Here is a 25,338-nt window from a genome sequence, read left to right on the forward strand (position 1 = left end):
GGCTTAAATGAATGTCTAACAATCGACTAGGCAAATCTTTAGTCGGGGGCAGTCCTACAGTTAGAGCTGCAAGATTAATCAGTAAAAGATTTCAATCTTGATTCAAACTCCCACACAATCTTGAAATAATGCTTTAGCTATGTCTAGTAAACCTTTGTAAAGTCTGATCATAGTGATCCAGAGAGGGCAGGTGTTATGTATATAGGTATGAAAAAGCTTCACAAGCAGTCTTTTCAACCACACAGTATCATTAATGCTTTTACAATAATTCTAATTAAAGTTTATAGTTTGGGTATAAAAGCTGATGTCTACATTAGTGATCAAAATAGATGTTTTTGAGTGTTTTAGAAACTTCAAATAAAGATTGCATCAGTTACATCATTACATTAATTAGTAGGTGGTGACAAGTGACTTGAACTCAGTATTTTTGAAATAGACTGCAGCAATTAATATTTTGTCAGAACCTCCAGTAAATGACGATTGTTTAAGTGTCTATTCAGAATTGCTGAAGAATTGTTCTCTATTTTAAGAAGAAAAAAAATTCAGATTGATAAAGAATCGTGCAGCTCTACTATAGTCTAACGGTATGGTAAATTATTTGTTCAAAAAAGTATTTCAATAAAACCGGTGTTTTTGTGGTGCTGTTGTAATTGGGGAAAGATCAGAAGTGCCTTTTGGATGGATCTATTCTAAATAAGAATAAGTGAATAAGTGACGTATCGTATGGCCATATATGGTGTCCCATACTTGGAATTTATGCTCTGCATTTCACCCATCCAAGTGCACACGTACATCAGTGGGTATTGAACACACACACACACACAACATGAACGTGCAGGGAAAAGTCGGCAGCCATTTTTGCTGCAGCGCCAGGGAAGCAATTGTGGGTTAGGTGCCTTGCTCAAGGGCACCTCAGTTGTGGGTAGTGAGAGTGGAAGAGAGCGCTGTTTATTCACTCCCCACACATTCATTTCCTGCCTGTACTGAGACTCGAACCCATTACCTTTGAGTCCAACTCTCTAAGGGTGTACTCTTACTAGGCGATCTGAACCGTGCGGCTGTGGGTGACATCCGATGTCTGGCTCGTTTGTCTAGTGTGATCGTTCCGTACCGTGCACGAGTGCAGTTAGTTTAGTTATCCCTGGCCCTCTTGGAAGAGGAGGCTGAAGCACGGTTCAGTTGGACTCGGGTGCGGTACGCATGTAGTGTGTTTGCAAACCACGCCAAAGCACAGAACAGTGATTACGACTGCAAACACCAAACTATTACTACTTGGATACACTTTTTAAGCCTCTCTTCATCAGCCGGCCAATAGCAACCTACAAAGCAACCAAATTTACTTGCTCATACCTACACAGCCTCCAGAAGCTTGCGTTCTGCAAATGAACGATGCCTCGTGGTTCCATCCCAAAGAGGCATGAAATCACTCTCATGGACCTTTTTCTGAACCGTTCCCACCTGGTGGAACGACCTTCCTATCTCAATTCGAGCAGCCGAGTCTGTAGCCATTTTCAAAAGCAGCACATGACCAATAAGGTCAAGCACTTAACTATAATATTTTTGTTTGTTTGTTTGTTTGTTTATGAAAAAAAGTACTGTACTATGTGTATATTCCGCTAGATTAACTGAGACTTGTTACAGCACTTGCATGCTCTTGCCCTTGTTTGATTAGTTGCATGGCATAAATTATAAATCTATTAGCAAAAGTCCCTTTCTTCCTTGTTTCTTCACATCAAAAAGTTGATCGTGAATAACATAAGCATGCTCCAGCCAGGTATGTTTAGTGTAATGTGAGTGCAGGTCAGCAGGGGAGGTTGGACAATCGTGCCTAGTGTGAGTGCACCCTAAGGCTACAACTCCCCCCAATCCCCCCACACAGCTCTGCATGTGCGCTTGCACTTGTTTTTCGAAGTTTGCGAAGATAAACATAGACTCGCTTGCTTTCAGGATAATCCCTAATGTGAAATGGAAATGCTCGCGTGAATTTGTTACATGTACAGGTAAGTATGAAACCCTACGGTGTAAGTTGCGCGTTGAGGAAAGCACATCTCAAACTAATTAAACAATACATGCATGTTACCTGTGGCAAGACACGTAGGTTTATGATTTAGTTTGGAAGCGCTTAATAAAAAAACGCATCTCTCAAATTTGGATTGTGCACTTTTCCGTTTGCATTTCGGTCTGTCCTTTCTTATTTTTCAAATGTGTTTACATATATCAAAGTATATCAATATAAACGATATTGTCCCTTCCTAGGACGGGAATCTCAGAGTTTGAAATTACGTTCGGCACACAGTTATTTTAACTACTGCACGTGCAAAACTTCTCAGTGTTCATTCATACTCATGCGTACCGGTGACTGTAGACTTGTACTGAATATGTGTACCACTCCACCCATACTTTATACTCTTTTGGTGTGGATTACAAATGTTTTGTTACTTTGCTGCGTAAAGATGCATGCAGCAGACAAAGATCAAAAACTTACTCCAGTTTTAGTAAACTTAATTTTCCGACTTCAGATTTCACCCAAAAGGTTGACTATTTGCAAGACGAGGACAGCGCCGGCGTGCAATACAGTAGCACAGACTCTAAACCGAAATAATGACATACGGAAGCACAAAGAGACTATGCATTATTCATGTCTTGTTTCTTGTGATCTTGACAATTTCTTGGCCATAAGTATTATAGCAATGCATGACCTCCAGATATCTTACCAACATTAAACGGCTATCATTCTTCTGCAGTTAGCACAGTATTTTCTGCATATTTTAATTTTCATTGTTTAGTTAATATATAAAAAATGAAACATGCACAAAGCGGGGCTCGTATCAGAAGTGCCTTATAAATAAATAAACTTCTGCATTTGATGGATTTAAATTATAGCATTTCTTTCTGAATATACATGCACAGTTGCACAATTCGGTACATGGGGTGTTTCTGTTTATGTGGCTAAAGAGTCTGACCAATGGAAACTGTTAAATTAATCTACAAATGACGTTCACTGACACCTCACATGCTTGCAGTCCTTAACTCTGAAGCTCAGAGGTGGCCAGGAACCAGGGGTTTAGGAATCACTTTAAAGGGAAACCAGACTTTTGGTGCATCACTGGCGGATTTAGACAGAAGGCGGAAGAACAATTGCTGGAAAAACGCAAAAGAGGACAACAGGTGGGTTCAGGGAATGCAAGGAGAATCAATCCTAGGCAGTCGTGTTAATAAAATAATGTAATACCGTTATATTTCTTGAAAAAATATATTGGTTTACCTTAGATTAAGACATTTGCGTGTAGAATAAGATGTTTGCAGCTAATTAATTAGAAATTGAAACGACTTATAGCTGGAAACCTACTAGCACTGTATAATAGGATCATTTTAAATAGTTTTATAAATCGGACTTCACTACACGCTACATGACAGAACAATGTGCTACACTGAAGCTACTTCACTAGTTTGTATTAGTAATGTGTGAAATAAAAGCTATCATTTGTGTTATTTGGAAGTGAAACACATGTACAAAAATGGTACAACAAACTTCATTTCTTGTCTGTGTGGGAAATTTAAAAAAAATGTACATACGGGCAAAAACAACTCTGAAAAGAGTCACCTAATGAACTTCGTTATTGGCGAATGTGTGAATGCATTTGTAGGTTTATGCATCATCCAGTGCTGTTTGTTCTCTGTGAAATGCTGACACAATACTTTAAAACACAGTGTTGTTAACCCTTGAATCACTGACCAGTTCAGTCAGTCAGTGAGTGAGTTGAATGTCACATTCAGCAATTCACAAACTCACTGATACTGACTGGCTCGACTGATTCATTGAACTGACCTGCAAGGGTTCATTTGCTAGTCCTGATTAGACTCGACTGAACAAGAGTAAACTTAACTTGAATATAATCTTTATCGGAAGTTGATAGCTTTTTTTGTCTATTTTTTAAACATACAAACTTGTTCAAAATCCAATTATCCAAGTTAAAGATTAAAAAAAAATTGTGCAAATGACTCATTTGGGGCTATTAATGTTTACAGTGAATAAAATGTTCTATAAATCAGGACAATAATATTCTGTGGCTTTAAAAAAAAATCTTCAGTATATATAGATATGAATACAACTAAAGTTTGCTGTATGTAAGTGCTGCTGAAGCGATATCTGGCTCGTTGGATTTGAGTATTTATACTCAAAATTATAATTGAGTATAAATATTTTATTAGTTATTGGAAATCAACAGACACTAATAAACACTTAAATGTGTATTTTGGATGTTTTATTTCACTAGTCTGTAAAAAGTCATGGAAGCAAAATAGTCGATAAAAAAACAATGGTTTGCCTGTCTCTTGATCGTTTAGAGGCCTTTGGTACTGAAAACTAAACCAGATTGGTACGCTGCTGCCTTTCTACTGCGTAATGTAGTTTAACTATGTAATCGCTTTGATTATTAATGGTAAAGTTACCCAATGGTTCTTCACTGATAACCGCAGTCTCGTGTGCGGGTGATAATAAATGCACACTTTCTACAGACATCAAGCTATAGCATGAAAAGTTTGGTTAGTAAAAATAAACTTTTTCTCTGTCCGTCTTACCTGACATTAGTTCATGGAGCTTTTGGGGATTTTATGTGTAGATCATAATTCACACAAGTGTTCATAAAATCAGTCCTGAAGGAATGATGCGTCAGTGAATATGTTTTGAGAGTTCTGCTTTTGAATGGAATGAAATCATCAATATTCTCCAGTGGACTCTCAAAGGTGGTGCTGGATTTTGGATCTCCTCCTGCTTTGCGGTTCTGTGAAGAACTCCAGTGCTGGGAAGGTAAACGGTCATTGGTTCCAGGACAGTAGATGATAGCTGATGCCAGGGGCCTGAACTCACTCAGCCACATACACTCAGAAAGGTAATGACTAATTGCCAGGTTGAATGAACAGTTCTAATCCAGTTTAGTGAAATGGTAGGATTTTTCCTCTTTTGAACATGGCGAATGTTCAGTTTTTCAGTTTTAAATGCCGTTTTCATTGTTCAGCCAGTCGGATTCAAATCTGAGTATTAAATGCGTAAACCGAGACGGCAGCCATGACAAATGTAGATCGAGATGAGATGAGGCCTTATTTCTGCTGATCTATCGCAGCGATGGCCTTGAATACCTGCAGACTGAGACTTTCATGATACAGCATCACCAAATGGTGATTGGTCGGAATCGGCTGGAATCATTTTGGTCAAGCTACCAGGATATTCTGGACCGTCTACTGTCTTTCCTCGAAGGAACCTGAGATTTGGTAAGGTGAAATTCTCTTTTACTTCGGTTCAACCGCTGATTTTCGGCCATGCTTACTGGCCATTTGTTTTTGTTTTTCATACTCCCTACACATAATATGACTTTGTGGTGATTATTTTAAGGCTTTAAAATAATGTTTTAAACCCAATGGTTGAGTTTCTCCATATTTGACCTAAGCATGGGTTGAAATAACCCAGAATTTTTTTGTGTGTTTCTGTAAAATGTCACATTTATTAGTTGGGCCAATCTATTCAGAGTTTAGTTGTAAAGGGATAGTTCACCCAAAAATGAAAATTATAATTGATTTCTCACCTTTGTGTTGTTCCAAAGCCACAAGACTAAACTATGAAACTATAAAAAGTGTATAAGCTTTCACATCAGTTAAAATAAACAAAAGCTCTCTTGTTCTGTTCTCTTGACATGCAAGAACCACTGAGGTTCATTCTCGTGTTACGCAACACGTTTGAGCTTCAGCAAGAACCAATGAGGTTCATCCTTATGTTACGCAGCACGTTTGAGCTTCAGCAAGAACCAATGAGGTTCATTCTCGTGTTACGCGGCACGTTTGAGCTTCAGCAAGAACCAATGAGGTTCATTCTCGTGTCACGCAGCACGTTTGAGCTTCAGCAAGAACCAATGAGGTTCATTCTCGTGTTACGCAGCACGTTTGAGCTTCAGCAAGAACCAATGAGGTTCATTCTCGTGTTACTCAGCACGTTTGAGCTTCAGTGAGAACCAATGAGGTTCATTCTCGTGTTACGCAGCACGTTTGAGCTTCAGTGAGAACCAATGAGGTTCATTCTCGTGTTACGCAGCACGTTTGAGCTTCAGTGAGAACCAATGAGGTTCATTCTCGTGTTACTCAGCACGTTTGAGCTTCAGTGAGAACCAATGAGGTTCATTCTCGTGTTACGCAGCACGTTTGAGCTTCAGCAAGAACCAATGAGGTTCATTCTCGTGTTACGCAGCACGTTTGAGCTTCAGCAAGAGCCAATGAGGTTCATTCTCGTGTCACGCAGCACGTTTGAGTTTTTGCAAGAGCCAATGAGGTTCATTCTCGTGTCACGCAGCACGTTTGAGCTTCAGCAAGAACCAATGAGGTTCATTCTCATGTTACGCAGCACGTTTGAGCTTCAGTGAGAACCAATGAGGTTCATTCTTGTTACGCAGCACGTTTGAGCTTCAGCAAGAACCAATGAGGTTCATTCTTGTGTTACGCAGCACGTTTGAGCTTCAGCAAGAACCAATGAGGTTCATTCTCGTGTTACGCAGCACGTTTGAGCTTCAGCAAGAACCAATGAGGTTCATTCTCGTGTTACGCAGCAAGTTTGAGCTTCAGCAAGAACCAATGAGGTTCAGTCTCGTGTTACGCAGCACGTTTGAGCTTCAGTGAGAACCAATGAGGTTCATTCTCGTGTTACGCAGCACGTTTGAGCTTCAGCAAGAACCAATGAGGTTCATTCTCGTGTTACGCAGCACGTTTGAGCTTCAGCAAGAACCAATGAGGTTCATTCTCGTGTTACGCAGCAAGTTTGAGCTTCCACAAGCAAACAGCTTCTGTTTAAGTTCTCTAATCAATGTTTAAATGCGAATGTCTAAATTAAATCTGTTCATCATATAAAGAGATTGAATCTCTTTAGAAAATTATTAAACCTCTCAATTGATATGGATTAGTTTTAAGATATATTTTAATGAACTTTTTGATGCGTCAAAGTGGTATTTGCATAGCTGTCAATCGATGATCAAATCTGAGATTTCTGACCCAAAATATATTAATTTGTGTTACGAAGATGAATGAATCTTACGGGTTTGGAATGACATGAGTGAGAAATTAATGACAGAATTTTGGGATGAATTTATCAACTCTAGTTTGCTTATCTGACATTCAAAATCAGCAAGTGTTGACTTCAAATCATGGTATCGGTCTAGACTAATCATGGCATAAGTCTAGACTAAGTTCTTAGTAGGAATCAAGCAGAACTGCATACTGTTCAACCTATTTGTACTGCTTACTGTTATTTATTTATTTTGTAGTATGTGAAACAAGCAATATGCTTTGATAAACCTTGCGTGTTATATTATCTAAAATATCTTGTCTTTGGCAGCCCAATAAAATTAGATTTAATTGATTACAGTTGACGTGGCTTCCTGGATTTTTGCTATATACAGTGGTCATAAAAAGGTTTTTGGACACTTAAATTACGCTTAAACAAGACTGAATTTCATCGTATGCGGTTATAACCCCAAGTCCAGTAAAGGTGGGACATTTTGTTAAAAGTAATAAAATCAAGTATCTGGTTTAATTCTCTTTAACCTTCATTTAACTAATAAAAAGTACAAAGAAAAGATTTTCAAAGTTTACCCTGACCAACATTGTAGTTTGATTTGAATGTCTGCAATACACTTAAAAAAGGGGACAGAGGCTAAATAAAACTGAAAAGCCTGTAGAATATTCAAGTTAAAAACTCTTTTGAAACCACAGTTCACAATGAGCAGGCGATTTGGTAATGGGTGAGGGTATCGTGATTGTGTATAAGGTGCAAGCAAAGATGGTTCACGGCTTATCACCGACATATGAGAAATAGTCAATTCAAAAATCACATTTTGTAATGCAAGATTGCAACGGATTTAGGTTTCTAACCATCTACCATACAAGATTCAGGGATTCCAGAGAAATCTCAGTAGGGCAAGCCAGGAAACCTCTGTTGAATGTGCCTGACCTTCGAGCCCTCAATTGGCGTTACACATCCTCCGACTGTTAAATACAGCCACATGTGCTCAGGAGTACTTTGGAAAACCGTTGTCACTTAAAATGTGACGCTACATCCCAAACTGCAACTTGAATCTGTTAGGAGAAAGCAAGAGATGGTGCTGAGTTCTCTGGGCACGATCTCATCTCAGAAGAACAGTGGAAATCTGTGCTGTGGTCAGATGAGTCCACGATTCAGCTTGTGTTTGGGGAAAAACTGACAACAAACTCAGTCCCAAAGACGGAAAGGACCATCCAGACTTTCATCAGTGGCAGGTGCGAAAGCAAACATCTGTCATGGTATGGGGTGCATCAGTGCAAACGCTTGCGTGTGTGTGAAGGTACCATTGACGTGGAGGTGTATATAGGGGTTGTATAGAGACATTTAATGGCGTTTTAGATAGTGTCTTTCCTGGGAAGCAAGACAATCCCATGCCTCATTTTGCATATGCTAAAACACTAGTTTCTAGACACTACACTGTAGAAGCGATGTGATTGACTGCCTGCGGTCCACATCTGTGGGTTTGACATTATTTCAACAGTGGTGTTTAACGCAGCCATTTTGGTGGGTTGAATTTTATAAGTAATATATGCATTTTCAGTTGTAGTCTTTTAAAAAGGTATTAAATAAACTGAATGTAATGTAGTGTTTTAGAATACATATTGATACTGAAATACCTATAATGCTTCCAATATAGTCCATTAATTTTACGCAATACACAAAACCATCTGCGCTATCGAAGTCTCTCTGACAGTGAGTTACACACAAACCCACCTCCCCTCATTCGTTTTATTTGCTCCGGACAGATATGGTTGCTATCACAAGACTTGAGTTTCTGCGTAGGATTATATGTATTACACATAATTATACTCATTCTCATTTCTAAAGTGCGTGCACCTAAAGGTAGGGGCCTTGAACACACAAAAAGGACTACAGACATCAGTCCACTAGCACTTGTGTTCTGCCCCTGTGTGTAAACGAGATTTTTTTTTTTTAGCAGATATATTTGTCTATATTCGTCATTTTAATAAAGGGAATGCGAAACCAAGACTGCCGGTATACAAACTATAAACAAAGCAGCGCTTGCTTAATGCTTTGAATATCAATCACTTTGATCATGTTCTTTATTCCACTTCGTTCGTGCTATGAAAATGTTCACGCAGTGGAATGCTCAGGTAAGATGATGTAAAATCGAAACAGCCTTCTGTCTGCTGCCATCATGACCTCTTTACTTGCTTTTATCACTTCTGCTCTTATTCTCGTGCATTGGCTTGTTTGCTGAACTGCACAACCAGTCAGAGTTCTCTCTCTCATCGATGGCCAAAAAAACCCACCAGCGTCAAGCTAGAGCCAACAGTATGGAACGCAATGGAAAAGGCCTGGCGGCTTGGTATGCCCGTCATAAAGCCGCCTCTCAGCACTAAATTTAGTTATTTTTTACTGCTTTTTGCACGTAAACAGTTAAATACACACAAAATAATGTGAATACTTGCCGAGTATTCACATAAACAGTCAGTTCTGTTTTAAGTGATTGTAAACAGTTGAGAAAGAAAATACACACGTAACAGTATAATTGATCCATGCGTCAGGTCTTAAAGTGACAGCAGCCTAAAATGCCAAATTATGAGAGATTAAAAATATCTGTATTGTAGTTGGCTAGTAACTATGGAAAACCATTAGCCACAGTGGCAGGTGAGCAAAAAAGCCCTGCTGTCTCTTATTGAAAATGTCTTGTATCAGGTAAAACTTAAACAATTAGTGTCTTTAATTCTCAAATGCTTAAAAACTGTAATTAAAAGGAAAGGTGATGTGACTGTGGTGAACATGCCTCTGTCCTAACTATTTTGGTGTGTCATCCATCGGAATTAGTTTATATTTACAAAATACACTTAAGTTGGTCATTAAAATCTTTTCTTTGTCAAATCAACTGTATTTATATAGTACTTTTGCAATGACGATTGTTTCAAAGCAGCTTCACAGTGTTTAACAGAGTTTGATTTGGGTGTACAGTCGTTCTGGAGAAAACTGATGCCATCAGCTCATTTAAATGTATCATATAGCGACAATGTGGGCACATTACTGATATAGTTGGTACAGTTAATTTAGTAATGAATTTTATTTGGATATTTAGTTGAAAACTTAGATCAAAGTTTAGTGTCCCTAACTGAGCAAGCCAAACCAAAGGCGACGGTGGCAATGAACCAAAACTCCATCAGGGCGTGATGGAGAAAAAGAAACCTTGGGAGAAACCAGACTCAGTCGGGTGCCAGTTCTCCTCTGGTCTATTGACACACCGTGTATGATTGTTATTCTGCCAACATTACAGGTCAGAAATCATATTAGATTCTAAAGTTCGAGGTATCATGCAAGAGACGGGTTTATTGAAGATGACGGGCTGATTACACAAAAATATTAATATTTAAGGGAACCGAGTCGTTGCGCCGGAGACAGGTTTATTTAGGATGACGAGTCGAGTAAACAATTATTGAATCGGAATATTCAAAGGATCGGAGTCGTCGAGCCGGAGACGGGTTTATTGAGGACGACGTGTCTGTGAGGTAAATTCAGAGGAGACTAATTGATGACACGTCTCAGCAGACACTCCAGGATGCGTTGGTCATGTCTGAGTGCAGGTCCACCATCCGATCTGGATACGGCCCGGATCCAGCCGACTGCAGTAAACCTCGGGATAAACAGAGAGACTAACATTAGCGTAAATGCCACTCTTTTTTATGATGTAATGAGTACATCAGGTGTAATGGGAAGTGTTCCCGGACCTGGTTAATGCAGCCTAACAATCAGTCTTTGTACCTTTGTCAGTTAAATAAAGGTTAAAGGGTTAGATCACCCAAAAATGAATATGGTGTCATTACACACCCTCATCCAAAGCAAGACCTTCGTTCATCTTCAGAACAGAAATGGAGATATTTTTGGATGAAATCTGAGAGCTCTCTGACCCCTCCATAGACAGCAACACAATGACCACTTTCAAGGTCCAGGAAGGTAGTAAAGACACTGTTAATAATCAGATAATGTTGTTGGACTATACACAGTGCAGCGCCAGTTTATGGAAGAGAAGACACTGTTGAATAGTCGTTATTTTTTGGTTGTTTTTTTGCACACAAAAGTATTCTCATCGCTTCATGACATTAATGTTGAACCACTGGAGTCACATGGACTATTTTAACGATGTCTTTACTGCCTTTCTGGAGCTTAAAGTGTTCATTAATTAGCTGTCTATGGAGGGGTCAGAGCTCTCGGATTTCATCAGAAATATGAACAAAGGTCTTACGGTTTGGAAAGACATGAGGGTGAGGAATTAGACAGGATTTTCAGTTTTAGGTGAACTTACCCTTTAAAGAGACCTAACACCATAGATTCTAGATTTGATTGCATTTTATAATAAAAATATCCCAGCTTGGACTTTGTAAATGCTCAATAATACACTTTTTAAATGCCTTTGACACATCTCGTTTGACAGCAGGTTCATTTTGTTTAGGGTGGCCCTAAAAGGATTTAGGCACTTTAGTCCCTTCAGTTTTAATTTCATTGCATTAGATAAAAAAAATAAAACCAAGCAGCATCATCAAACAAATGATCCTGGAGCTGTTCCCTCCTTTCTAAACCACCAATTATTATCTAACTTTAAACTTACAAAGTTTGACCAGGTGTCCTTGCAGAATAACATCCAGCGTGGCTCTTCACAGAAATAAGGTGAACAACAGCATGACTAATCACGAGTTTAACACATTTGAATCGTTTGTCCTAAAAATGTTTATAAAGTAGCGGCAGCAATATGACAAAAGGACACCCCACAATCACTCAATAAATAGTTCATTTGAATTATTATTTTATAAATTGAAATAAGTGCTTTAATGCATTCTAGTTGTCTGATTAATAGTATTAATATTGAATTCAGGGGTATTTTATCTGTATATTACATCAGTTCAAATGCACGGTTCACGAACTAGTGAATCGACCGCTCGTGTCATGGTGTTGATTAACACAGATGTCACTTACTTCATCTATTTTATTCATCTTCTCACTTTAGAAACATCTTAATGGGATGAGTCAAGATGACTTTATTGTAATCAGCAGCATGTCAGTTTAAACCAACAAACACACTTAAGGCAAGTCAAGTATATTTATGTAGCACATTTCATACACGATGGTCATTCAAAGTGCTTTGGAAGCAATGTATCAAAATAATTACAACAGATGCATAGGAATTAAGGAATTAAAAATACCTTGCATATCTTTTCTCTGCCCTAGAAGAGAAAGTATTGACAATCGTTCACTTTATTACATGTGTTATGGTTTGTTAGCTGCTCCTAAATGACTGATCAAAACTGGTTGATCTTCCCTGATGTCTGAGGGCTGCTTTCCTGTTCGATGACACTGTCAGTGAGCACAGAGCTCAATGTTAGAATATGCTCCATAGTTAACCATTTGATCTCTACACAAATAAAGAAAAGAAAAGAAATAGTTTTTAAACAACTATATATGTATGTATGTGTGTATATATATATATATATATATATATATATATATATATATATATATATATATATATATATATACATACATACATACAGAATAACCTTTTAAAAAAAGAAAATTGCAATTTAAACCTGTAAATCCAACAAGGCATACTGTAAAATCTGTTAGCAAACTTTAACATGTATACTGGCAACCACCATAATAATGCAGGTCCTAAAATAATCAAAGTTCATCAAAGCTTTTAAACTAGCTGATGCATGTACTTATAGAAGGTGATTCACACAAACACCATCAGGGTAACACACTCGACTCTAAAATAATACAAGAAACATTCATTAAATAACACAAGTAGTATCATAAAATGTGCATAACTGATTACAAGAACTATTTAGAAACATAAGTGAAATACCTTTAAATTAAGTTCAGTTTACAGTTTTTTTACTTTAATAATAATAATATATTTTATTTGTAAAGCCCTTTTCATAGTTAAAAACAATTCCAAAGTGCTACACATAAAACAAATAAAACACAATTAAAAACCGGAAAGAACACTTAAAAAGTTAGCAAAAAGTAAAAAATGCTTGTTTAAAAAGAAAGGTTTTTAGTTCTTTCTTAAAAGAGTCTATGGCTTGAGGAGCCCTTAGGTTTCCTGGAAGGGAATTCCAAAGACGCGGTGCGGCTGAGCAGAAGGCTCGATCTCCCATAGTGCGGAGATTAGGTCTAGATGGTTGAAGAAGGGCTTTGTTTCCAGAACGGAGGTTGCATGAAGAGTTTTGTGTTGCGAGGGCATAAGGGCTACTTTACCTTGTAGCCCTTTTCGTCAGAGAGACGAGCCTGCAGCCGTCTTTAGAATTATGTCGTCTGAATTCAGTTTTTGTGCTAGCTTATCACGAGCACTGTAATGTTTGAAGCGGCTGTCGTAACAAATGTCAGTAAACCTGGAAGATTTTAAAACCAGTCCTTGATTCGTAAATCCATAAGATCATTCCTTCATGCTGTGGAAATACAAACCGGAAATCCGTAACATTTAACAGTATTTTACTGTAAAATTACATGAAATGTCCGGTTAGATTTTTTTTTAGTAGGGGAACTTGCCTTTAACATATATATATATATATATATATATATATATATATATATATATATATATATATATATATATATATATATATATATATATATATATATATATATATATATATATATATATATATAATATAATATAATGTTTTTAATTAACATGTCAGATTTTTATAATATTTTCCAGGTAAAATTACTTTTTTACAGTGTTAGACCTAAGGTTAAAAACATGCTCATAAAAATTGGAGTATTGATCTTTTACTTTTTTTGGATTAGTTCAATCAGGACATTAAGTAGCTTTGATAAACGTGCCTTGGTAAAAAAAAAAAAGATAACATTGCTGTGCATCTTGAGACAAAAATGTGGCACTGGCATATTTTAAGAGGCTTCAAGTTGCTTTCAGTTGAAACAGCTCCAACATGCATTTTACTCAATACTCTATTTTACTTAATACTCACTGCTCATTGATAGCTCAACTCTGTTGAATCCAGTGTTTTAGTCTAAAATAGGCCATCCTTTAAACTTGCCTACAGAAATTCAGGCTCACAAACAAGACATTTAAGTGTGAGTGACTTAAAGTTCCTCTATTATTTTAAAGGTTTCTCATTTTGTTTTGGAGGTCTTCTACAGTAAGTTTAGATCCATCGTTTGCAGACTCTTTGAGTAATGAGATGTTACATTGCAGTTAATTCGAAGATTCATTCTCTCTAAACCCCTCCTTTTGAGAGCCTGCTCTCTTCTGATTGGTCAGACAGCCCAGACCCAGTTGTGATTGGTGGACCGTTTACAGCACATGTCGGAAATTAAACCATCATTACCATATCTGAATTTCAGCTCCGGATCTTCCTCAGCTCGTGTCAGTGATATGAATATTAATGATGGTTTCGTTTTTACCGTATCAAATCAGCGTCCTCAACCTTTGGAAGTGCATCAAAGTGGATTTGCTTTTGCAGTCTTCTCGACATGTCTACAACATCAACCAAACTCTTCCAGTCTCAGCAACAACTTCAGTGTTTGAGGGTCAAAGTAGATGCTGTTGACATGGCAGACTTTATACAAATTTGTTACATATGTAACAGGAAGTGAAGCAGAAATTGCTGCCGATTCGTTTCAGCAGTGCAGAATCGATTTTTCCGGTGACAATTTTGCTGGGCATTTTTACCTTAAAAACCTTGCAGACCTTTTACATTCACAAACGGCTATCTTACACAGATGGCATGGCAGGTAATTGAGAACATCCCTTCTTCACACGTGTACTGCTCTGCACTAATCTTGTGGATGATAATCTTAAAATGGATATTGTGACTTACTTTGCAGTTCCAGCATCATCATATATCGTTGTTTGACAGTAATTTTCTGAAGTTTTCTGGTCACAATCAGAACTGGAAAGCAGTTTTTTTGTTTTTATTGTTTTTGCTTAGAACATACTCCAAAAGTCCTTGAATTAATGCACAGCTCCTGATTATTAAATATGATTAATTTGCTATTTAAAACTAATATTATTGTTTATATACAGTATGAGGTATGCAGCCATGTATAAAATACAATAAACACAACGGAAAAACAGGTGTTCATTCACCAATACCTTAGCAATGGCTTATTAAAACTACATTACATTTATTTCAAAAGCAACTTGGTCATACAATTCTAAAATTCTGAATAGTTCATGAACATGAACACAAATTCAAATGGCTTTGCACATTGCTGGTATTGTACTGCGCAATCTGGGCAACCTTTTTTCTTTTTACTGTGGACATAAAAGCAGCCTGATGGTTCAGGATCCAGTCTAACTCAAAGATTGAAGGTTCAGTCTGAAGAAGGTCTGATCCAGGCCCTGGAGAGTTACTGAGATCTCAAGCCGGCCTCAGGAAGGCGCTGTCTGTGCGGTGGAGGAGGATTCTCCTGAGAAACACTGACACGCTCTTGTGCATGAATGAATGCTGGGTTTTTTTCTTTTACGTTGTGTGTAAACAACTTTTGTCCTGTCTGATAAGTGAGCAGGGACATGGATGCCAAACATATAATGTTCCCCGAGTGGAGCAGCACTCGACTTTTTGATTCCATTGTTTTAAAGATTTAAAGACTTAAAGGTGCAATGAATGATTTCTAAGAAAATCAACCCCAACAAACACACATCTCCCTTCTTTGCTCTGCCCCTCGAAATACACACACAATGCAAGAGTGGATGTGTCTTAACATAGCTGAAGCGAAGCAAATCATGTGAAAAATGAAGCAAAGATGATGGGCAAACAAACGATAAATAAGAACTAAAAAAAAGTACATACAGTACACAAGAGTTTGTTGTTCGTCACCAGCAGCTCCAGACAAACTGACACTCAATCTGTTCTGTTACTACAGCTAACATTACAACAGCAGCATATCTTGGTTCTGTTAAACAACAAGTCTAATGTTACTCAAGTATGGAGCAGAAACAACACAACCTCAGCATCCATCTCCAGGCCTTCCCTCTTCGGTCTGTCCAGCGCTGGAAAGCTTTTCTAATATTAACGAGGGTCCTAATGACAAGTGGACACACCCCCTAGCGCTGATTGGCTCTCTCCTTCCCCATCATGAGTAGACACACCCCTTACTGCTGATTTGTTCACGCTCTATCATGAGTGGACATGCCCCCTACTGCTGATTGGCTCTCTCCCCCCCCCCATGGGTGGACACACCCCCTACTGCTGATTGGCTACAAGTGTCTTGTGCTGCCTGACTTTCAACAGTGTTTCTCAGAAATTGCTTACAGCACCTTTAAGCCACACACATTTCAGAATGTCATTGTGTTAGAGCTGGAATACACTTCACAACCTTTAAAATCCAAATAGATTAAAAAAAAATAATAATAATAATAATAGAAAAAAAAAACAATAGACATCATATGCTTCACCCCTTTGTAAATGGTTACAGAATGAAAATGGGTATTATAGAATAAACGTTCCGAATACACACACTTGCAGAATCATGCGTCTTGTTGCTAGGAGAAACATGTTTGATCACCTCAGTCCGGATGGAATGTTTGAATTCAAAGTTTAACGCTGAAAATCCGAGTTTGTCCCTCAGACTGGCTGTGACTTTTGACAGCTATCGTCGACTCGTCCAGACTGTAAATCATGGCAAATCCTGCACAAAAGTATATTCCATTCTAGCCTTTAGATAACAAAATATATTTTTATATCTTAAAGATTGATAGCCCAAAAAGTTTTTTGATGTGTTTTAAATTGGAAAACTATTACTGGTCAAAATGAGGGGGAAAGTAGTCTGCTCGTTGCTTGGTATTTTGTTATCGAATGCATTAGTATTAAATTATCTAAATACTTTTGATCACAATGTATAACTTTTATAGGATTTTCCTTTTGCTATTTAATTAATGATAATAATTTGGTCCATTTATTTAGCGCTTTTCTACACTGTAAAAAAATGTTTAGAAAAAAAGTGACCTGGTTGCCTTAAAATTTTGAGTTCATTGAAATTAAAAATTTGAGTTAATACAATGAAATTTTTTTGAGATTCGACAACCTTTATTAAAATATTAAAAGATTTTGTACGTATATTGGGTAATTGTGTGTTTTATTTCTGATGACGCAGTGAAACATGCCAAATGATTTATCACATTTTTTATGTTGTTCAGATACAATAATATTTTGAGTTTTTGTTTATTAAACAAATTTCCTTCATTGTATCAACTCAAATTTTTAAGTTCAATAAACTCAAAATTTTAAGGCAACCAGGTTACTTACTTTTTAAAGTTAAACCAACAAAAAACAAAATCACAGTGTTGGCACTCAAAGCGCTTTTACATATAGAAGCGGGAATCTCCTCAATCACCACCACTGGATTATTTATTGGTAACACTTCAAAATTAAACTCAGTTCATTAGTTATTTCATTGCAATATGTATTATGTTCTAACCATGAACAGTACTTGGACATTATTTATTAACCAGTGTTAATGTGCATTTCTGCACATATTTTATATCCTTAACAATTTTTTTTAAAAGTTGTATAAATTCACATTAGCTGATCAATTATGAACAAACCTGAATTAACAATGAACAGTAGTGTATTTTTTATTTTAAAGAACCTTAACCTAGATTAATAAATGTTCCGGAGACTTCATAAATTAAATCACAAATTTAATCTTGTTGGTAAAATAAGTGTGACCATATTTTTAAATGCCGTGTCAAATGTGTATATATGAAAAATAATGTATTTTACAGTTTAAAGGCAGTACTAATGTAGTACTAATGGCAGTATTAAGTCTAAAACATACACAAACTAAACATAATGATTTAAATCTTTTACTAAGTATTGTTAGCTAGTGTCTATTACATGGAATGTTTTCTAGTAAATGAGAGATAGAGCTCTGTGTGTGTAATGGGATTCATTCATTTACAGGTCCGTCTCTTTATAGGATTAACAGCGTTCTTAACACTTACATGACAGAGTCAGCACTTCTGTCTCCGCGTCGAGCATGTCTGGCTCCAGAAATGAGACCACTGTTGCCTTAATCTCGTCTTCATTTGAGTCTATTAAATGTTCAGTGCACCAAACTACTTGTCAAAACTACTTGTATTGGTGAGGTGTTTTTTTTTTTTACCAGTACAAGCAGCCAGGATATACAGTAGGTTATTCTTTAGTTTGGGAATGTGCCACTAGATGTCGTCAGTCTGCCGTCTTTCTGCATGCTCATTATAAGTGCTTTTGTCCGGAGGTGTTTGTCAGGATTGGGCTCATGGACAGTCATGGGGTCAGTGGATATACAGGACTTAGTTCATTCATCTCTCTGTGTATGTGTGTGTGTGTGTGGGGGGGACATGTTTTTCTAGCCTGGTGGGGACTTCAACCTGAATGCACACAGATTCATGAGTGACTCATGTCAGTGTGGGGACATAAATTGTGGTCTCCATGGGTACAAAATGTTATGAATCATACAGAATAAGTTCTTTTGAAAATGTAAAAATGCATAAAGTTTCGTGTGATGGGTAGGTGTAGGCCAGGGGGATAGAAGATACGGTTTGTACAGTATAAAAACCATTATGTCTATAGAGAGTCCCCTAAAAGATAGTGCACCAGGCGTGTGTGTGTGGGACCAAACCTCAATGCAATATTGTAATATAAAGATAAGTGCTGAAAAGTGGGCTGCACTTAATTTTTTACAGTATAGAAAAAAAAGGAGTAGGTTTAGGAGTAGTTTTTTTACTAAGTAAAACTTAGTAGCAGTTTTAGTACCTAATACCCAGTTAGTGTCATTACTACAATAAGTACATCGAGTGTTCATGCGGAACAGGAATGTGAAATAAAATGCTACCAAAAAGGGAAAATTATCGGTGTTATTGGAGTGAAACTTAAAAAGTTTCCTCTCAACATAAAACAATTAAACCAAATATTTACTGAGATTTTGGACCTTTTCAGCTTTTTTTTTATATCTATGGCATTGGATCATCGAGTCTTGCAGGCGCCTCTGAGAATTTTTTTTTTTTTTTTTACTAGATTTGTCAAACTTTGCTAATTTCAAGGAACGGTTGTCTGTCTCAGTGCTTACTACATCTGAATGGAAGGAAATTCTGACCACAGTCAACTCAATTACTCAGGTCAATTACTTAATCATGAGAAAAACAATGCTAGGCATGAAAAGGTAGTGGTTAAGGTGATTAAAAGATGACAAAAACACATTTGTTCACTGTCTTTTTGCAATCTAACAAGAGAACAGCAGTTCTGATCTCATTGGCTGGCTTATGCAGCTTCAGGGCTTTTCACACTTGAAGTATAGTTAACCTTGGGTTGTTCTTCTCATGCCATTGCTTCACACTCAACCTGTTCTAGTACTACTCATCCTCATATTATACATTGCCGACTGTAATATCAAGTTTATCCTGAATGGACTATAAAGGTAAGAATGAAAATCTCCACTTGTAGCCATTTGACATTTCCCCCCTCAAGCGTGCTGTGTTTCTGCGTCCAAATCATGTGAATATGAGGCAAGCGATTGGTTGTCGGTTGCTAAGCATCCAGTCATAACATTATGACTTCACACTGTACCATTTTGGCACCGTAACGCAGCACAAGAGGGGTGCTAATCATGCTCTGAAGTGTGAAACATTCCTTTAACCTGGGTTAAAAACGGAGGTCAGAAAGATGATAACCCGGGGTTAAGCGCAGAATGAAAAGTCCTTTGGTGTTTAGTATTTTAAAGGACAACTCCGGTGAGAAATGAACCTAGGTGTAATTAACAGATGGTTACAGACTAGATCGTTCTCTGCGATGCGTTTTCATGGAAATCGAATGTAAAGAGTTTTATCTCTAAAAACAGATTAGCTTATAACGCTAGTCTATGGGGCACCGGGTAGTGAAATTAAATCGCTAGTTAATACCACTAACAAGGCTCAAAATAGCCCCACACTAACACAGTAGCATAATGAGAGTCCCAACATGCAAACCGAAGCATTGAGAACTTTGTAAGAGTACAAACAGTTTAATAAGAAGATACTTTATAAACACAGTGCATTACGCGTTCACGGACAGGCGCCATCTTGGAAAACAGTCTCGACTCAACGATCCACGAGCGCTCTGCTAAGTGATGAACTGTGACCTGGAATCTCATATGGTCCGTTGTTTCCGGAAGACAACACTGAACACAACAGAGAAAATAAGTAAATAAAAATTAAAATGTCCATGTTATTACATTTCACAAACTTCCTATCGACCAGCTCACTTAGAACAGCGCTCGTGGATCGATTCGTCGAGACTGTTTTCCAAGATGGCGCCTGTCCGTGAACGCGTAATGCACTATGTTTATAAAGTATCTTCTTATTAAACTGTTTGTACACTTACAAAGTTCTCAATGCTTCGGTTTGCATGTAGGGACCCTCATTATGCTACCGTGTTAGTGTGAGGCTGTTTTGAGCCTTGTTAGTGGTATTAACTAGCGATTTAATTTTACTACCCGGTGCCCCATAGACGAGCGTTATAAGCTAAACTGTTTTCAGAGATAACACTCTTTACATTCGATTTTCATGAAAACACATCTCAGAGAACGATCTAGTCTGTAACCATCTGTTAATTACCCCTAGGTTCATTTCTCACCGGAGTTGTCCTTTAAAAGGTCACCTGAAAACAAAATCATCTTTGCAACTGATGCAATGGTAAATCCAGTGATTTAGTTCTTCTGTGAGTGTCATCAAATCTTTTTCATTTGACACACAAAGTAGCAAGTTTGCTTGCCATTCATGAGCAGAACTGTATTTTACACTTGATCTGTCTATCTTAGTCTGTGATGGAACTGTATTTGGAATTAAAAAAACATGGTATTACATTAGGGCAGTTGTTCACGATCACGATACACAAATTACATTCAAAACCGTTCAATAAACACAATTTAAACCCTTACGATTTTATTGTGCAAAAAATGCTAAATTAATTATGGACTACTGGATGTTATACACAAACCAAACCAATGATATTCAAACGTCAGTTTCCATCCGGACAGAGGTGTCAAGTAAAAATACTTTGTTACGTTACTTGAGAAGAAATTTGGGGAATCTATATTTTACTGGAGTAATTATTTTTCAGCCGACGTTTTACTTCTGCTCCTCACATGTTTACACAATTATCTGCACTTTCTACCTCTTACATTTTAAATATAGCCTCGTTACTCCTATTTCATTTTGTATCGTTTTCATTCCGGCTCGTCTTTGATCAAAAATAGCCCCCAACGAAATATGTCCAGATAAATCACGCCATCCGTATAGAGTGAATTTGACTGTGGTCGGATGATAAACATATACCATTCCGACACCGTATTATTTGTACACGATCCATCACATCTGCATGGGACACATCACATAATGCTGAAGTACACATATATGGTCAGCATTGTAATAAGATGTGTTCATTTTCAATGGGCATATATGCAGCTGAAACGGGTAACCTAAAGTGCATCCCAAATTTTTCAACATTAACATTTTAATATAACATTATAGTCATTAGGGCATTTAGAAAATGTCTTTTTGAGGAGGTGAAATAGGCCCTGTGGGCGGCCTATTCTTTTATTTAAAAAAAGATTTCTTACATTACTTTTACTTTTATACTACTGGTTAGTTTTGAAATCAGTACTTTTACACTTGAGTTGATACTTCAACTTGTACAGAAGTCTTTTTAAACCCCATCTCTACCTGAGTAATGAATGTGAATGCACCTCTGCATCCGGACCGTAAGACCATTTTCCTGTTTCTAGTTGAAATGAGAAGAAAAGCAGCGGTGCAGATCACAGCACAAGCACTCAGGATGGTTTGTGGTAGTGATATTTCAGAGCTGTACCCTCTAGTAGTTTTATCTAAAGCCAAACGTGGTTCATTCAAGCCCTTTCAGCCCTGTGCACATTCTCTCTCTCCAGACACGTGCCATATTAACAGAGCTTAAAGGGTTAGTTCACCCCAAAATTACAATTCTGTCATTAATTACTTACCCTCATGTCGCTCGACACCCAGTAGATCTCCGTTCATCTTCAGAACGCAAATGAAGATATTTGTGTTGAAATCCGATGGCTCAGAAAGGCCTTCATTGACACCAATGTCATTTCCTCTCTCAAGACCCATAAAGGCACTAAAGACGGCGTTACAAAGCCCATCTCACTACAGTGATTATACACTCTAAAAAATGCTGGGTTAAAAACAACCCAAGTTGGGTTGAAAATGCACTAACCCAACAATTGGGTTGATTTTACCCAACGGTTGAGTTGTTTTAACCCAGCGGTTAGGTTAAATGTTGCTTAAGACAACCCAATGGCTGGGTTAAAACAACTCAGCCATTGGGTTAAAACAACCCAATTGTTGGGTTAGTGCATTTTCAACCCAACTTGGGTTGTTTTTAACCCAGCATTTTTTAGAGTGTACAATCATTTTATAAAGCGACGAGAATTTGTTTTTGTGCGCAAAAAAATAAATAAATTGAGTACTTCGACTCGGCGCAGTAAAAAGTCCCAGCTCTCCTATTGACCGAAATGAGAGAGGGAGGGGGAGATGTGAGGGAGGATGTTTCGGCCGGGACTTTTTACTGCGCCGAGCCGAAGTACTCTCAGAAGTGCTATTCCGCCATACATTATAGTTCTCCTTTTTAATCCGCTTAGAAAAGCGCCACGTTTTATTTTATGTCATTATACTTGGTCGTTCAACTATTTGTGTAACTGTATTTAAATAGGGAAAACGTGGAGGTGTTTGGTCGCTTCTAACTTGATCTCTGTTTGGTACCATAGTGAATGAACTGGGCTTAGTGGGCTAAGCTAAATGCTATCAGATCGTCACCGCGCGTCAGAGAGATTAAGTGCACGCACTGAGACGAGAGAGGTGTGTATCAAATTATTTTATTTAAGGGAATAACATAGTTTAATTTGAAAAAGCCGTGAAGTATCCCTTTATCTTCAGAACAGTTTTTTGTGCTTTGTGAATGATTATAGCAGAAAAACTGGGTGCACTAAATTACAGATTTCTCAAATTGTTCTTTAAACTCAAGCAGAAATGTGCCAGGAGACGCATAACAAACAGAAACTGTTCTAAAATGAGCTTGAAATATGATCTCTTCTGACTGAATGTAATCAAGAGCCTGAAGATAAAAAAACAGGGACTTTTTTTGTGAAATCGGTCAACACGCTTTGACTTTCGCCAGCAGTGATGACTTGCCCGGACTTTAGATCGGGGCACAAATCCTGAAGTGGATTCCGGCCTTGGGTGGGCTAGAAAAGTGGACCAGACTTAATGCTGATAGTCAAAAGATTAGCTTTGTGAGACAAATGTTTGGAGTAAATGTTTTTATAGATGTAGAATCACCCACTCGGTTATTTCTGAACTGTCCTGCGCTGAGGTGACTGGTGAAAACGAGGACGGTCTCCACAGGATTTATATGCTGGTGCTGACATTGTCAGACTGTAAATGATGCCAGGGTTAGGCGATGGATTTTGTTAAATCATTTTATTTTTGATTCACATTCCAAAAAAAGGTAATGGAAGAAGAAACCTCGCCATTGTTTTTATGGGATCTTGTACAGTTGCTGTGCATGTACCGTCTTTAGTTTTGAATGTGTTACTCCAGATGGCAGGAAATCAATTGTAAATTTAGCTTTCGAATGAAAAATCACCCTTCAACATCCAGAATTCATAGGTTCTGCAGTTGATTTACCCTCCACCTCCACAATATTGTTTATTACTTCTGGGATTGATCCTCACTTTTGATTTCAGAAATTTCAGGTGTAGTTTAAAAGGTCATGTCTGGTTTGTGTATTTGTGTTTTGTTTGCAATAAAGAACACACAGAACACTCTTTGCCTACTCATGTCCAGTGTTGGGCTAACGCATTACAAGTAATGTGAGTTACATAATCGGATTACTTTTTCATTTACAGCAAGATATCTCAATTACTTTTTCAAACAAGTAATGCAAGATACTTGGTTTTCCCATTTATTGACTGACTCCTCTACGGTTCCCATGTTGAGAGAAATCATGAGAGAGTGCAGAGGCGTTGTGTGTGAACATGATGTTACTGTAGTTCTAGACTAAATGTGAGTATTCATTTTATCTCACTTGCACAAAAGCAAATTTAGTATTTCTCAAAATTAATATCACAGTGAAATGCACACTCAGAATATTACGCAAACCTGCAGAAAAAACAATTATGTTAAATAATGCATTAATCTCACTTTATTAAACAATGTCTTTGCTGACCTTTGCTGACCTTTGAGGAGCTGATTCAGAAAGACTAAGACTAAGAAACAAATGACTTCAGATTAACATTACATTTGTGTTTAATTAAGTAAGAGTGTTGATCCAGAAGGGTAGAACAGCTCAAAGGTTTGTTTGTACTGACAGTACACGCGTATAAATTTGGCCAAAATATAACTTTTTTTTTTGTTAAAAGCGAACAAGCTAGACCAGGCCAGGTGAGGAAATGATGCAAAAGTAACCTTACACATTACTTACCATAAAAATAATTTAATTAACACAATTAGTTTCTTTTTTGTAAGAAACACATTACTTTTAAAAGTAACTTTCCCCAACACTGCTCATGATTTCTCAATCATTGATGTTAGAAATGTCCTTTCACACAGCGCATCCTCACCCATTCCCTCTCTGTATTCTAGAGCCCTTCAGGTCAGCCTGTTGCCACAATGAATGTCATCCCAGGACCTCTTCCCAACATGAGTTTACCACCTCCAGCCATGATCACGGGAGCCTCCCCTCCGTCTTTCATTCCTATTGGGTTCAACCCGCCACAGATGCCTGCAGGTATACAAACAGACAGATAGATGGATAGCTCAAGCATGAAATAATAACACAAATTCACCTTATCATGAATTGTTGCATACAGGATTCCCTCGTGTCCTCCCAGTGTCCTCGATGAACCCTGCAGGTCCTCGTCCATCCATCACAGGTACAGATGATGACAATATAGTGTTCAATTCAACATCAAATCACAACTGGCCATATTTAATTCTTTAATACAATTTAGATATGACCAATAAGTTATGACAACATATGTTTTTACACTGGTTTAACACAATAAGCAAATTTCAGCTTTTTTTTATACAAGATTCAATTCATTTTTCTAAAGCTGTTAATGTAATAGTTGAAATGGTAAATGATTGATCAGTGCACGTTACACCAAAGAAACTTTTATATATATATATATATATATATATATATATATATATATATATATATATATATATATATATATATATATATATATAT

General features: G+C 37.4%; 1 protein-coding gene across 1 annotated transcript in view; it reads left to right on the forward strand.

Annotated features, from left to right (window-relative positions):
• scaf4b (SR-related CTD-associated factor 4b) overlaps nt 1-25,338 on the forward strand; it is a 50,703-nt gene that overhangs the window by 21,366 nt on the left and 3,999 nt on the right. Inside the window, exons 17-18 of the mRNA XM_067451291.1 lie at nt 24,729-24,873; nt 24,956-25,018. Of these exons, the coding sequence (XP_067307392.1) occupies nt 24,729-24,873; nt 24,956-25,018 (208 nt within the window). The remainder of the gene's footprint in view (nt 1-24,728; nt 24,874-24,955; nt 25,019-25,338) is intronic.

Source organism: Pseudorasbora parva, chromosome 8, assembly GCF_024679245.1.
Source record: "Pseudorasbora parva isolate DD20220531a chromosome 8, ASM2467924v1, whole genome shotgun sequence".
In the NCBI taxonomy this organism is placed as follows: domain Eukaryota; kingdom Metazoa; phylum Chordata; class Actinopteri; order Cypriniformes; family Gobionidae; genus Pseudorasbora; species Pseudorasbora parva.